The sequence below is a fragment of the Excalfactoria chinensis genome, chromosome 2, assembly GCF_039878825.1.
Source record: "Excalfactoria chinensis isolate bCotChi1 chromosome 2, bCotChi1.hap2, whole genome shotgun sequence".
NCBI lineage: Eukaryota > Metazoa > Chordata > Aves > Galliformes > Phasianidae > Excalfactoria > Excalfactoria chinensis.
In genome coordinates, this window is record NC_092826.1 from 111,432,954 (window position 1) to 111,447,194 (window position 14,241).

General features: G+C 49.3%; 2 protein-coding genes across 6 annotated transcripts; one reads left to right on the top strand and one right to left on the bottom strand.

Moving 5' to 3' along the window:
• Positions 1-487: 487 nt before the first annotated feature.
• On the bottom strand, positions 488-8,525 carry NKIRAS1 (NFKB inhibitor interacting Ras like 1). Of its 4 annotated transcripts, none has more exons than XM_072328688.1 (4): positions 8,452-8,525; positions 7,645-7,845; positions 3,112-3,353; positions 488-845 (listed from the first exon to the last, which is right to left on the bottom strand). In XM_072328688.1, exons 1-4 carry the CDS (start codon positions 8,477-8,479, stop codon positions 606-608), a joined length of 711 nt encoding a protein of 236 aa, XP_072184789.1. In that variant the 5' UTR covers positions 8,480-8,525; the 3' UTR covers positions 488-605. The 4 variants fall into 4 exon arrangements, with proteins under 4 accessions (XP_072184789.1, XP_072184790.1, XP_072184788.1 ...); XM_072328689.1 differs by having other exon boundaries at positions 7,645-7,859; positions 8,452-8,480; XM_072328687.1 differs by having other exon boundaries at positions 7,645-7,869; positions 8,452-8,479.
• Positions 8,526-8,569: 44 nt separating this feature from the next.
• Positions 8,570-13,477, top strand: RPL15 (ribosomal protein L15). Of its 2 annotated transcripts, none has more exons than XM_072330189.1 (4): positions 8,570-8,692; positions 9,826-10,007; positions 11,014-11,150; positions 13,121-13,477. In XM_072330189.1, exons 2-4 carry the CDS (start codon positions 9,836-9,838, stop codon positions 13,424-13,426), a joined length of 615 nt encoding a protein of 204 aa, XP_072186290.1. In that variant the 5' UTR covers positions 8,570-8,692; positions 9,826-9,835; the 3' UTR covers positions 13,427-13,477. The 2 variants fall into 2 exon arrangements, with proteins under 2 accessions (XP_072186290.1, XP_072186291.1); XM_072330190.1 differs by having other exon boundaries at positions 8,602-8,692; positions 9,823-10,007.
• The last annotated feature ends 764 nt before the right edge of the window (positions 13,478-14,241 follow it).

The following is a 14,241-nucleotide window of genomic DNA, read 5'->3' on the forward strand; positions in this document are numbered from 1 at the left end:
AGACTTTGCTGACGAGCTTCGCGTTAGGGTAAATCTGGTCTAGGATCTCCCATGAGACACTGTTTCCCTCTTTTCTTGCTTTCAGACACTAACAGAGCTCCGGTTACTAAATCTGTTTGTATGTCCTCCTCCTGCAGCAACACCCTGGCCTGAGCCCCTGCAGCATCCAAAGCCCTGTGGCCAAGGGGCTGCCTGCTTAAGGTCAAAGGACTGCTGCTGTTTTAAACACCTCCTCTCTCCACATTTACAGCTTCACTACAGGTAGTTCCGTGTGTGAACAAGTGCCATAGATCTGAAGGATTGTTTCCCTCTGTGGTTGTACCTGGGGACAGTCTAAGCCCCTGCAGAAGAGGTGAGACCCTGTGTCTTTTCCACCTTCTCCTCCCCTCCTCAGCCTTGTTGCAAAACAGCTCCCATCATTTTTAAGGCTTTACCACCAGTGACTTTTTCAAGCCAAGTCCACGAGAAGGAAGAATACCTCTAAGCCATAAGCTTGCTGATTTATTGCTGAACGGGATTATTGCTTTAAGTGAAACCGCGTGAAGTGAAAGGCGTAGAAAGGATTTAGGCTGCACCTGGCTACAGCAGACAGCATTAAGAGGAGCTTAGTTATCGCAGTTATTCCCTTTGCTCTTCCTTCCAGGCAAGGGAAACGTTGATTTGTTCTGGGACTGGGAGAGTTTGCTCGCTAGGAAGGTGAACGGCTCAAGCAGTGTTTTCCGATCTGTCACAGTCACTTCCCACAGTCTCACTTTCTCAGCCCTTGCCCATTGCTGCGCTGCTTCTGTTTCCACTTGTCTTTGCTCCAGGAGGTCCATTTTGTTCCCCAAGACGATAACTGTTACCTACAAATAAAACGGCGGGGTGAGCTTTGTGCAAAGAGCATCCACCATTCACAGTGCCTGTAAACAAACAGCAGGCATGCGGCAACACAGTTCAGGCCTGCTCTTTAACTTAGCACTGGCACAAGGCAAGCTGCTTATCATTTGGAAGAGTAGGGTCTGGGGTTCAAACTTGCCTTGTCTACTTGTGGCCTGGGAGCTGCTGTCATCATAAGATATGCAAGATTTAGCCCACAGGCTGCTTAAAGGGAAGCCATACCTAAAAGAGCAGAAGTTAAACAGTCCTATTCTCCACTTACTTTGCAATTGAGCTGCCCTAGAGAAATAACACGAGCGTGGCATCTGAGTCAGTCGGAGCTGTGGATGCTTGAGAAATGAAAACAGTATATGGCAGCAGGGACGGCCTGGGTACAAGGGTTTTGCCCAGCCTGTTTGTGTCCCAGCCTCAGGCAGCAGGTGTAGACAGCCCTGGGGGCTGCCGCTGCCTCTCCTGCAGCCAGCACTGGATGTAGTCCCTTAAAACTACCGTTCCTGCTTGGTTTAACTTAACCTCTTCTAAAAATGTTATAACAGCATCAGTCTATGGGGGGAAATCATGTCTGTATTTATAATGCAAGGTCCTCACTTGAACTCTGGTCTCAACTCTGCACTCCATGGTGGTTTGACAAGCCAGAAATAAGGAAGTCCTCTCCCCATGACCGGGCTTCTGGCCATGGCCACACCCGCTGGCCCTTTCCTACTCATCAGGCTGCCTCTGGGATGTCTCCTGTTTCTCTCTAGCTAGAGATGTTTGTCTTGTTCTTGTGAGCTCTGAGGCTCCCTTTCCATCCTACAGCAGCCCGTACTGTTTGAGTAGGCATTGTCCCCTCTGTAAGAAGGGGAGAATGCAGTTTTACCAACTGAATTTTTCCTACGGCCAAACTCTGCCGTTGTGAGAGAACACAATCTCCATTCAGTACAAAAACTGGCCATGCTGTAAGGAGCATGCTGAGGAGAGGCAGGAGGCTGCCACCTGTGCTTTCCATCCCTGGCTGTATGGCACAGGGCTGTGCTGCTTGGCGGGGCAAAGGCTTGCCAGCTCAGTGGCATCACAGATGGAGATGCATCCTGAATCTGGCTATGGCTGCAGAGACCTTAATGCTGCTGGTGCTTCCTTAAGGACTCTTCATCTCACTTTCAGAGAGCATTTTGTACACAATAGAAATCAGAGGAACAAAACTGACTTACGCATCCTGCTGTGGGCACCACTGTTTTTCTATTGCCTCACCCTCAAGAAACACGATGCCTGGAGAATGTCCTGCTTGTCGCCTCCCCTGGTCCTGCAGGGTGGCTGTGGCCAACTGCCGTACTCCTGACATCCGTACCCTGACGGCGTGCAGCTCACACCAGCCCCAGCAGCCAGCATACCTCTCTGCCTCCATTTCCAACTGCTGTCAAGCTTTGAGCTTGCCTTCCTGTGGTACTTGTGCGAGTGCTGCCCAAGAGACTCCTTGGAAAGTCTCTCCCTACCATTACCCAATTAATTCCTCATGTGCTTTTTTTTCTTTTTCTAAACAGCATAAAACAGACATTTGGAGAGCTGTAGGCTAAAGACATTTAGCAGGGAAAGCTACTGGAGAACACAAAGATGCTGTAAGAAAAGCCATAATGCTAATGCCACATGCAAGTTATATTTGTTTAGCTAAGCTGGAACACTGTCAGCTGAAAACACTAGCTGCTTTCTAAGGGAAAATAGAGCAGTCATTTCACACAATTGAATTGATTCAATATGGTTGTTAAGATACATTAAAGTCGCTTTGCCAATTGACTAATGTCTGGGAGACCCACTGTCAATTACACTAGTTTGTAAGCCATCAAGTGTGTGAATACAAAACAATCAGAAATAATGCCCTTCCTTACATTATGCCCTGCACTCGACTGGCTGCGTACAATACCTAAGGAAAAAAAACCCCATAAGAACTGCACTGCTGTAGACCATATGGTTTATTACTCATAAGGGTCCAACCTGATGCATTCAGCTATCTGGATTTTAGGTGCAGTAGAGGAAGTAAGGAAGAAACAACAACACTTTCCTTGTTTGAGCTGCACAGCATGTGAATGAAGCTTCCCCAGCATGAGAAAGCTCCCTCTGGCTGGATTGCCCAAGCCTGTGGGTACGTTTGTTTTCCTTTCTACGCGAGTTTTACAGAGTCCAACCTTATGCTTTGTAACGTGGCTTCCTATCACTGATACGGCAGTAAGCCGAGCAGCTAGGGCACCATGCTTTTACCTCCTTTTTGTCTCTGAAGATATCGATCTCTTTTTTGAGCTGTTCGACTCTCTGGAAGGCTTCGATGCTGGTGATGGCATACACGAGAATGAAGCCATCGGCAACAGAGAAGTAGTGCTTTGGCAGCTCTACGCCCTCCTGCAGACCCCTGGTGTCATACAGCCGCAGCTGCTCCTTCACACCTCGGTCCGTCTCCACCGATGCCAAGTACACGTCTTCCATTGTGGCACCCTCTTCTAGACCTGTGTTAAAACAAGCAGGAAGAGTCAGCTGGTGTAAGCACAGCACCACTATAAGGAATGCTTGTGGTGAGGCACAACTTTACCCTGCAATAGCTTTCAGCTCATATTTTTCCAGGGTGATTTGACCTGCATTCGACCTCATTGTCATGCAAGGGTTGTATCCATAGATCACCACGCCAGCTATTCACAGCAGTGACACTATGTAAATACAACCATCTAAAATACGAGCCCGTAAAATTAATCTATATGACACTTAAGCACAAGATGTGATAAGATATATGGCTCTTTCCCCAGGTTTCCCAAACTCCAGCCACCCAGTGCACCAGCTGTGTGCCAAACACACTGCAAGTGGGCCTGCCCAAACGTACCCTTAGGGAAGAACAGCCAAAGAACGCCTGAGAGGCAAGTACTGACATCTTGAGCCTGCTCCTCTGCTTCGTGCTGGGCTGGATTGTATTGCAGAAGCAGGAGCCGAAGGAGCAGTTCTGGAAATGAACTTGCCTTGGTGGTACAACTAACCAACAAGTGAAACCAAGCCTGGCAGGGAAGAGGATGTTTGTATGCAAGCAAAGTTGCGCTCTATATTTACCCAAACACACAGTGAGCCTTTTTCATCCCTTAGGGATTTAACATGACTCAGATTTGCTAATAGGAGAGAGCTCATTTACTGCAGGGTAAGAGCATGCACGAGGTATCAAGCTCCCATATATATCACCCGCTCCATGGTAACTATCTGCATACTAGCTCTTCTTCCTTCCCTTCCCTGTGGTAAAAGGGAGGTAATACGAGGTACCTTACCCTGAATTAATTCAAACCTTACTTTCCAAGGCAGACCCTGAGAACACATGGATGTCCTTAGCTTTGTGGTCACCCTGGATGCAGGTCCATATGGCTGCAGGTCCCAGCAAACCGCATAATGCAGCGGGGTTACTTTTCAGGGTTAGTTTAAAGAATTCACATAAACCCTCTGCGTGTTTTTGCCTCCGCTGCATTCCTATACACAGGGACCGTTTGCTGGTGCAGGGCTACAGTAATGAGTACCGCATTGTTCCCTTTGTCTGCCAAAAGGGGACCATATTAGTGCATTGTTTAAGAAAACACAGGGATTATCTGGCCTGTGAAAATAAGGGTTTTGCTATATTCAGTGACAGCATTCAAAATACTCCGCATTGACAAACAGGCTAAAGAATTCCACCCACGCGCATCGTTTCCCATGATATATGCAGCATTCCTGAGCAGGAAAGTGGCACAAGCTGTTCTCTCTGCCCCTCTTTGTGCAGCCTGCCTCGATCAAAACTCTTATTAGGTTTGCAACCAATGAATTTATTTTGCCTCCAAATATAGCCATGCTAGCATGGAAGAGCACAGCTCAGAGCAGAACAAAACAAAGGTTAATAAAAACAGAAAGGGTGAGCACACTCTGCGCAGCTGGAGAATGTGTTACAAGGGCATTTTTAAAGACGAAAGTAGGTCTTCTGGATATAGCACTAGTTTTTCTTGCTCTGCTTCATCTCATTGTACAGACGGGTCAAGGAAGAATCTAGCATCAGTAAATACTGCTTTGGCAAGGAATGAACTATAAGTACCTTCGTTTTCTTTTTAGAAAGCCATGAATAACGTTGGGCAGGTTTTTATCACCTCAACGCTGCACTGTAATTCAGCAGTCTTTAATATATCCGCATTCTCCCGTGACAGTCTCTTCCTACTGGCATTAAAAGTAGCAGTGGAAATTATGTCTTTTAACATCCTCCTTGAAAATGAAGAGGAAAAATTAAGACCTGCGAGGCAAGTCAGCAGAACAGAGCAACAAATTTGGACGTTAAATGGCAGAGTGGGGGATGGGACGGGAGGACCTGGAATTTGTGCATCAGGATCAGCTTCCAGAGGTGAAATTTCACCTGTGCACGCAGGGGGAGGAAGCACTGCAAGTAGGTTACTCAACAAACACAGTTTTCAGTCGCACCCGTGTCACTTTGTTCTAGGCTTTACTTCTAAAGCCCAGACTGTGTGTTAGCCAAATCCTGCTGACACCGCTATCTGCACTTCTGGTTAGCACATCCCATCCCAACACTTTCCTGACCTCCATTCAGACATGTGCTGGGCAAGCTGTTGTACGAGCAGCAGATCCGACGAGGGAAGCCCAGTGCCTGGCACCATCTCCCCCACCATGCTACCGACTTCACGGGCATCCTCTGCCGTCCTGCCCCTCTGCCAGCTTTCCTAAACTTACTGAAACAGATTTGTAAGTATCCACTGCTGTGATGCAGATGAATGGGCAGATGGAACCAGCTTTCAGGTTTGGAAGCTGTGGGGGGAAAGGGGAACTAGCATTACAGCAATCAACTTCATGCTTTCTTTGGAAACTAGACTAAAGACGAAGAAATACATGACTCAGAGAAGAGCTGGACAGATCTATGGAGCTGGACTGACAGGAGCTGACATGTCTGGATTTAGCTGCTATTTAGGTACTGGTCCCACCAACCAGAGCCGTGGCTTTCTAACCTTCTGTTACATAAGCATGAGGTCTCCCCTCAGCTACTCTGCTCTGGGCCGAGCAAACCCAGGGAGCTCAGCCCCTCCTCAAACATCTTCTCTTCCAGACCCTTCCCCATCACTGCAGCCCTCCTCTGAACACTCACTAACAGATTAATGTCCTTTGCAGGAGTGCAAGCTGCTGACCAAGTAGGGACTTCATCCATGGCAAGCCAGGGAGCAAGCCAAAAGAGCAAACTTCCCTTGGAAAAACCCTGCAGTGCTGCTGGGCCTGCAGCACCGTTTTCAACTCGGAGCCAGGAGCATGGGCTCAAAGCCAAGGCTCAGTATAGCAGCGTGAAACCTCGGAGGACACTAATCACTTCCTGCAGCAGCTGTGCCATCACTCAGTTGTGAAGGCAAGCCGGCAGCAGGCTCACTAGCACTGACAGGCTTGTGGCTGGAAGCGATGACAGAGCCACGGGGAAAGAAAGCAAAGCTCCTGGGAGAGGAAGGGAAGGTCTGTGCTGCTCAGTGCTAAGCCAGGCAGAGCATCAGGGCGTGAGCGAGGACATGCACAAGGCCTTGCCCGTTATGTCAGTGAGCATCCTGCTGTTACACAATGCCACCACAGCCACGCTCGGGAGCAGCCAGAAATAGCTGCTGGGGCTCAGCACGGGGAGCAGCGGAGGGCAGCAGGGATAGCACGGCACTGAGGGTCACCTGGCAGGGCAGGTGAGGGGCAGGCCAAGGGAAAACCCACAGCCTGCAGGCACTGCAGCTCATACTGAGAGCTACAGGAAGCTGTGCAGGATGCTGGTAGGATGCTGGGAGCAGGTGTTGCTGCAACACTAAGGGAAATCCTCCTTTGAAACAACGGTATTAGCACACAGCTCAGTGTCATGCTTTGCAAGCAAATTCCTCCCATCCATGCATTTTAGAGGCACAGTGCCTGCCAAGCAGACAGCTAGAAATCCTAATATTTATCCAACAGCTCAGCCCAGCATTGCATTTACCAGCCTAGAGAACAGACACTGGACACCCTCTGTCAAAGCCCTGAGATCCCCCCCGTGCAGGTACCATTTGCTGCCCTTCATCTGATACCTGGGGGGAGTGGTTCCACTCTCCCCCTGTGCAGCCCTCAGAGCCCAGAGAGGCACCTAAAACAGAACTGCTTTCCTTTCCAGCACTTTGATTAACCGTGAGCCAAAACCAAACCAAGTAAAGTTTTAAGAAGGTGTGACAGAAGTCTAAGCAGCATCTCTACTTGTATCTATTTACCTTTCAGGCACCAAAAGCACCTGAGGCACTGCTACAGGCTGCCCTGAGAAGAAGCTGCGGATGCCCCATCCCTGGAGAAGCCTAAGACCAGGTTGGATGAGGCCCTGGGCAGCCTGAGCTGGTGGGTGACAGCCCCACAGCATGGGGATGGAACGGGGTGGGCTAAAAGGTGCCTTCCAGCCTGAGCCATTCTGTGGTTCTGTGACTCTGATCTTTCAGGGAACAACACATTTCTTGTTTGTGGTCTCCTCATGCAGATGGGCAGAAAGTATAGTATAGCATCTGCTTATGTGCCTGCTTCTATTGAAGCACTCCTGTAGTCTGGAACTGGGAACACCACAGAAGGGCTCTTCCAAACCACTTCTGGAAGGCATGAGTGGCCTACAAGAGAAGGCCCTGAGATGAGCTGAGGCCACGCTCTTGCCCTCTCTCTGCTCAGTGAGTGCCTCTGGGTCACCACTTCTGTGTCCACACGCAAAGAAACGATCCACAATAAATAAATAAATGAATGAATAAAATAAAGGTAAAACCACCTCACCGACAGTGTGCTTTCCATAGAGAAGCTGCTCCAAAATGGCAGTTTTCCCCACAGACGCCATTCCGCAGACCACCACCTTGTAGCCCTTCCCCATCGTCCGCAGGCCAGAGGGCGGCGAGCGCTTGTCCGAACGCAGCCGTGTGGTGGGGACACGTGTGACACACACACACACACACACACACACACACGGAGCTTCTTGGCCTGCACAGACAGAACTGGGAGGCACTGCGGTCAGAGGCACAGGGCAGACAGCGCTAAGGCTTTGGGGTCTGTGTGCAGGCAGGCAGCCTGCAGAAGCCAGCAGGCTCTTGCCGGGCCAATGATATCAGTGTGATGCTGGGAACTGACGGGCACATTTCTGGGAGCAAAGCCGGCCCCACAGGGCACACATTTAGGGCTGGAAGGGGCTGGCTGTGGCCAGGGAAGGCCTGTCTTTCGCTCTGCTCCTCGCTGAGCCCCGAGTCCACCCAGGATCACTGCAGCCCCGGGACGGGCACAGCAGAGCCCCCAGCAGCAGGCCCAGAGCTGGGGCCTGTGCAAACACACGCAGAGGAAGGCTGCCAGCCTTCGGGCTCGGGACAGGGGCTGAGCAGCCGGCAAGATTTTCCCTCGGGACGCTTTATGTCATTGTAGGATTTGTCCTCTTTATTTTTAGGAACCTCACGCTCTCACTTTAGGATTTACCCTTAGGTACGGCCCAACCCGCCGGCTCTGGGGCTCTCACAGGGGTGTCCCTACCCCGCCCCCTCCCCCATCCATGCCCGCCGCGCGCCCCCGGCCCCGACCGCCCCCCGCGCGAGCGCACACCTGGGCTCAGCGTCCCACGCCGCCCCATTGAGCCGCCCCGGGACACGCCCCCCGCCGCTCATTGGCTGGCGCGGGGCCGCGGCGGGGCGGGGCCGGCGGGCGGCCTAGGCGAGCGGCTGAGCTCCCACGGGACTACATTACCCATGAGGCGCCGGGGCCGCCGCCGGAAGCGCGAGGCCGCCGCAAGGGGGTGTGGGTGGCGGCCTTCTTCCTTTCCGGCGTTGGGCGCCATCGGGTCCGGGTATGTCCGCGTCGTGCCGGCCGTCCATCCGCTCCCATCCCCGTTCCCTGCTCGCTGTCCGCCCGCCTCGCTGCCTGCCCCGCGCGCTGCGGCCCTCGCCGAGCGGGATGCGGCCGATTCGGCGGGCGGGCGAGCGGCAGGGCCCGGCGGGATGGAGCGGGGCCTGTGGCCGCGCCTCGCCGTACGGCTTGATGGCGGGCTGCGGGCGGGAGACAGCCGGGCGAGGGGCTTTGCTTGGGGCGGGAGGGGGCTGCGAGGGCGGGCGGGCCGCGTGTCTGGATGAGGCACCCGGCGTGCAGCTTTGCGGTGGGTCGTGCCGTGGTGCAGCACCGAAATGTGATGGCTGGAGCTCGGTTGGGGCTGCGCTAATTGACAGGGAAGAGCACGGGGTGATTTTCGCACGAGGAACCTGTCGTTTGTTAGTTTTTCGTTGTGATTTGAGTGTGGTTTGATGGTGTTGACTTACATCTGCCAGCTGCTGGGATCTTGAGTGCTCCAGGTGTGCGAGAGCTGAGGAGATCCTGGAGATTCTTAAACCGTCTCAATATTAAAGAATAGGCCGCTCAGAGTCACATTCCTCTTCAAAGAGCGACGTTTGAAATGGGTCAGGTGCTAACTCTCCATTCTGATAATGGCTGCAATTCATGGTGCAGCAGCTCCTCAGCCAGGAGTTCAACACAATGTATGTGTTCTTTGCAAACGTTAAGAAAATGAAATGAGAAGTTTTTCACTCAGGGCGGTGAGTCCCTGACACAGCTGCCCAAAGAGCCTATGGATGTCCCAGCCCTGGAGGTGTTGGAGGCCGGGTTGTATAGAGCTCTGTGCAGCCTGCTCTGGTGGGTGGCAGCCCTGCCCATGGCAGTGGGGTTGGAACTAGATGGGCTTTAGGGTGCCTTCCAACCCAAAGCATTCTATGAAATGGATGAAAGTTACTGACAGTTGTGACTGCCGTGTGTCTCACTACAGGCTGCTAAATGTGAGCTGTATTACCAAATGCACTCCTGATTCCAGAAAGCATATTATGGACCCATGGTGTTGCATGTATGGTTTAGTGAAGTATCTCTTTATTGGAAGCCATGCAGTTCTGGAGTCAGATTTGCTGCCCTTTTCTCACTGATCTCTTGTCTCAGCAGGTAACCAAACATGGGTGCCTACAAGTACATCCAGGAGCTGTGGAGGAAAAAGCAGTCAGATGTGATGCGTTTCCTCCTTCGTGTCCGCTGCTGGCAGTACCGCCAGCTGTCAGCTTTGCATCGCGCTCCCCGGCCAACCAGGCCAGACAAAGCTCGCAGGCTGGGATATAAGGCCAAGCAAGGTAATGAGACAAGGAGATATGAAGAGTGCCTCGTGGTGGAGTGACCGTGGTTTTGTCAACTTGCTTCCTTCTGTAACTGATAGTAGAATGACAAAATGAGAAGCTTGAATGTCCTGGAAAAGCCTGAAGTGTCCTGAAAGAAATAAACTTCTAAGTATGTTCAATTAGTAGCAGTGCCCACAGCCCAAAACTGTATTCCATGTAATTTGAGTTAATGTCCCCTGTGACCAGTTAGGCAGATGAAGATCAAGCGGATTCAGGCTGTAATTCTCCTTGTGCGCTGCCTTATTATGGCAGCATTGACCAGTGTATTTTGTAGGGTAAGTTTGGAGCAAGGGGTTTCTTCCTCAGGCCAGACTTTGTCACAAGTGACTTGATAGCTGTCTGTGCATGAGGCGATGCAGGTACTTAATTTCTCTGATCATTAAGAAACAGTTACTGATTAGAGAAACAAACTGAGGGAAAGTGGTCATCCATCTGTAACTTGAGCAGATTCTTGAAGCAAGTCACCCTGCTTGTTCGCTGTTATAGTGTAGAAAGAAAGAGTATAAGCTTCCGTTCCTGTTTGCGAGGTTTGCTTCATTTCCTCACGTTTCAGCAGAGTTTATGGGTAACTTGTGCTTCAGTGCTTTTTGAATGGTGCATTTACTGCATGGCTCTTCAGTTTTGGGGTGATTTTATTGCTTTCTGGGGATGGGGGGTTGGTGTTATGGCATTGGTGTTCTTAGTTTAGATGGAAATGCATAATGGAAAGGTGCTGTAAACTTTGGTTTGGATCTAAAGAAGTCTTGACAACTGTGTCTCACTCTATTCACTTACAATGGAAGTAACACAAATGTTCTGTGCTAGTGACTTAAGAGCTGTACGTATCAGTGGAGATGAGTATAAAGACCTGCTTTATTGCAGCATTTCATGCAAAGCTTTTGGGGTTGGAAGTTCAATATGAGCATGCAGGTTGCCTTAGCATAACGTGTGCTTGCTACACTAATATGGCCATTTCTTCTAGGTTATGTTATCTACCGTGTCCGTGTTCGCCGTGGTGGTCGTAAGCGCCCTGTCCCAAAAGGTGCAACCTATGGGAAGCCTGTGCATCATGGTGTCAACCAGCTGAAGTTTGCCCGCAGTCTTCAGTCTGTAGCAGAGGTGACTGTTTTGGTTATTGCTCAGAAAATTGGGGTTATGGGGGTGTCACGCTTAGTCTGTAAAAGTGGAAAGTGCTTAGTGACCAAACCTGTAACTGTTCTGTAACGTATTAGGTAAAAGGTCTCAAACATTGATGGCAGGAGAGCACCAGAATGTCTTGAAAAGCTGTATTGAGACAGATGAGAAAAACCTATTCACACTCTGCACGTATGGGATGTGGAAAGAGCCACTGAGGTGGTTTGTTGAAGTTTCTGGGGTATGCCTCTTTCAGAAGCATGCTGCAATGCTTGTAATGAAAGACATACAACTGACAAAGGCCTGAAAAACAAAGGGCTGGGTATGAGAAATTGGAATTCAAATATGCTGAACTGTGTGGCTGCAGTCACCGCTAAATCCCGTCTTTGTGTTCCCCACCGTGTTGTGTGTGTTACTGGCTTTAGACACTGAGCCTTTCACAAAACACAGCTAAATTCCTGTCTTAAAGACTGTAGCACCTGTTTGTATAGTAGGAGTGCTGAGCAGCATACCGAGCTGTATCATACTATCTGAAAACAGCATGACACAGGTGTATTGAAGTTAAAAATATCACTGGTAGCTCATAAGCTTGAAGATTGGGAGTAAATAATGTTAAACGATGTTGTTACCTGCTAAAATACTGAAAATGGAGACTTTCCATCCAGGAGAACTTGATTAAATTTCATAACACCGCAGCTGTACGTCTCGTGTAGGGAAAGAAACCCAAATGCAAGACTTAGAGCAGTACTGATCAGCGCTGCCTGATAGAGGCACTGTAAAGGCAATGAGCGTTCTCAGTTGTTATACGCCTCTAAGCAGATGGCTTTTCCCAGAACCAGAAAGCATTGGTATTGCAGCCAGTTTCAGGAAGTTGCATACGGGGTGGTTACAGCGTTCATTTGCTTTTTGTTTTTTCTCAAAAGTGATGAGCTTAAATTAAAAAAGCTTTGTTTGGAGTACTCACGGTGTGCTCTTCATATATGCTATTCCCAAATGTCTGGTGACTGCTGGGTTGCGGTGACAGCTCATGGAAAGAGGTGGTTGGCCCTTTGATTTTAGTCCAAACAGTTGTGTTCTAGAAAGCTTCTATTCTTCAGATAAAAGTGTTCTAGAAGTGCCAAACCTTGATCGTCACTGTCATCCTCACATAGAAGGTAGCTGATGGTGATTGGTATTTTAATGTTCAAGATGTGTCACTGGACTTACTCGCTAGACTAAGAGAAGGACTAAGAGAAGGAAGGAAAATACGTGAAATATGCAAGAAGTTGTAAGCTGGTGGACATCTGTAGTAATAGGTTTGGGATAGAGGCTGGATGGATCTGTAGTGATGATGATAGTGTCCTAGGGTGAAAAGGGACGTCTTGACAGGAGAGGCAGATGGGGTTCTGTAACTCAACTTATTTCCTGCTTTCCATCCTAAACAAGGGCTGTTTCTTTCCAACCACAGCCAAGGATTGGAGTTGCACACTGAAGGCTTGGTACAGCAACTGTTCTTTTCCTATCAATATGGGCTTCTGTCCTGCAGGCCCTTTTCCTTGATAACTTTGGACATTCAGGTTAATTGGTCTTTTGCAATTTTCGGAAGTGTTCCACGGCTCCAAGTGTGGCTCATGATCTTGAGTTTTAACTCTGCATTTAACTCTGCATTTACTCCCGGCGCTCTTCTGCATGTGGAGGAGTTCTTTATTTTGCCAACCAAACGCATTCATTTAAAACCCATCTCACTTAAGAATTCCAGCAGCCTTTTTTCAATACAGCATTTCTTTACACGTGACTTTTTCAGGTGTTTTTGTTGCCAGAGACTGTGTGGTTTTTATTCAGGAGAGTGTTTAGCTCAGAGCAAATGAAAAATGCTAGAAAAGAAAATAAGGTTTGGGTTATTAATATAGTTGTGCGTGAAGAGTGCCCCTGTTCCCATGCTTGTACAGCATTTGGCATTTATTTTTTTCCTGTAGGAGCGTGCTGGCCGTCACTGTGGGGCTCTGAGAGTCTTGAACTCCTACTGGGTGGGTGAAGATTCCACTTACAAGTTTTTCGAGGTGATCCTGATCGATCCCTTCCACAAGGCCATCCGGCGCAACCCTGATACCCAGTGGATCACCAAGCCCGTTCACAAGCACAGAGAGATGCGTGGGCTGACGTCAGCCGGGAGGAAGAGCCGCGGTCTTGGCAAGGGCCACAAATTCCATCACACCATTGGTGGCTCACGTCGTGCTGCCTGGAGAAGGCGCAATACCCTGCAGCTGCACCGCTACCGCTAATTCTTGTAAACACAACAGTCTAATAAAGCTGATGTGGGTTGTTGAATTGAACCAGTGCTTCTGCTTCTTGCTTTATGTGGAGAAGTGTGGGATTCTCCAGACATTCACTTTGTTTTTATATATTGAAAGGTGTTTTGAAAATGTGATGCGAGAGGATTCTAGACCACAAACCTTGACTGTGATGGGCTTTGCTTTTGATAAGACTGAAAAGATAAGTGCAGTGTGAGTTGAAATCCTGACCCGCATCCCTGTTCTGGTGGCTCGAGTGTATTTCTTCACTGTCCCTTGGAGGGTGTTAGTGTGTCCTGTGTTAAAACTGAAGGCCTGCTTTGATCATGTGCAATGAGATGTAAACGAGAAGTGCTGGTTTATTTTTTATAGATGATTAAATGTTAATGATAATTAGATCTTACTAGTTCTGTTTGGCTTTGCTTCTTTTGTTTTCAGCATGAAACCAGGTCTTGAGCCTGTTTGCCTGCAAGCATGGGCTAAACCAACAAAGCACCGAGTGAAAAGGAGCAGCTCACTGTTCACTGAGGCAGTGTTTTACTATTTACTGTAACAAAGGTATTAGTTCATTTGCACAGTATTCCAGGCCACTCATTTTGTATTGGAGGCAGTGTCTTAGCTCTGACTTGTGGTATAAAAGCAGAATATTTTTCTGCAGGAGCTGCATTTAGATTGCCTCTGCATGGGTAGGTGATAGAAACAATTGCACTGGGATGGCATTTAAAGAATGCTTGAATCTATGAAAATACAATCACCAATTTTGCGGAAAAGACCCACAGGATCACCCAGTCCAACCAGCCGCCCAT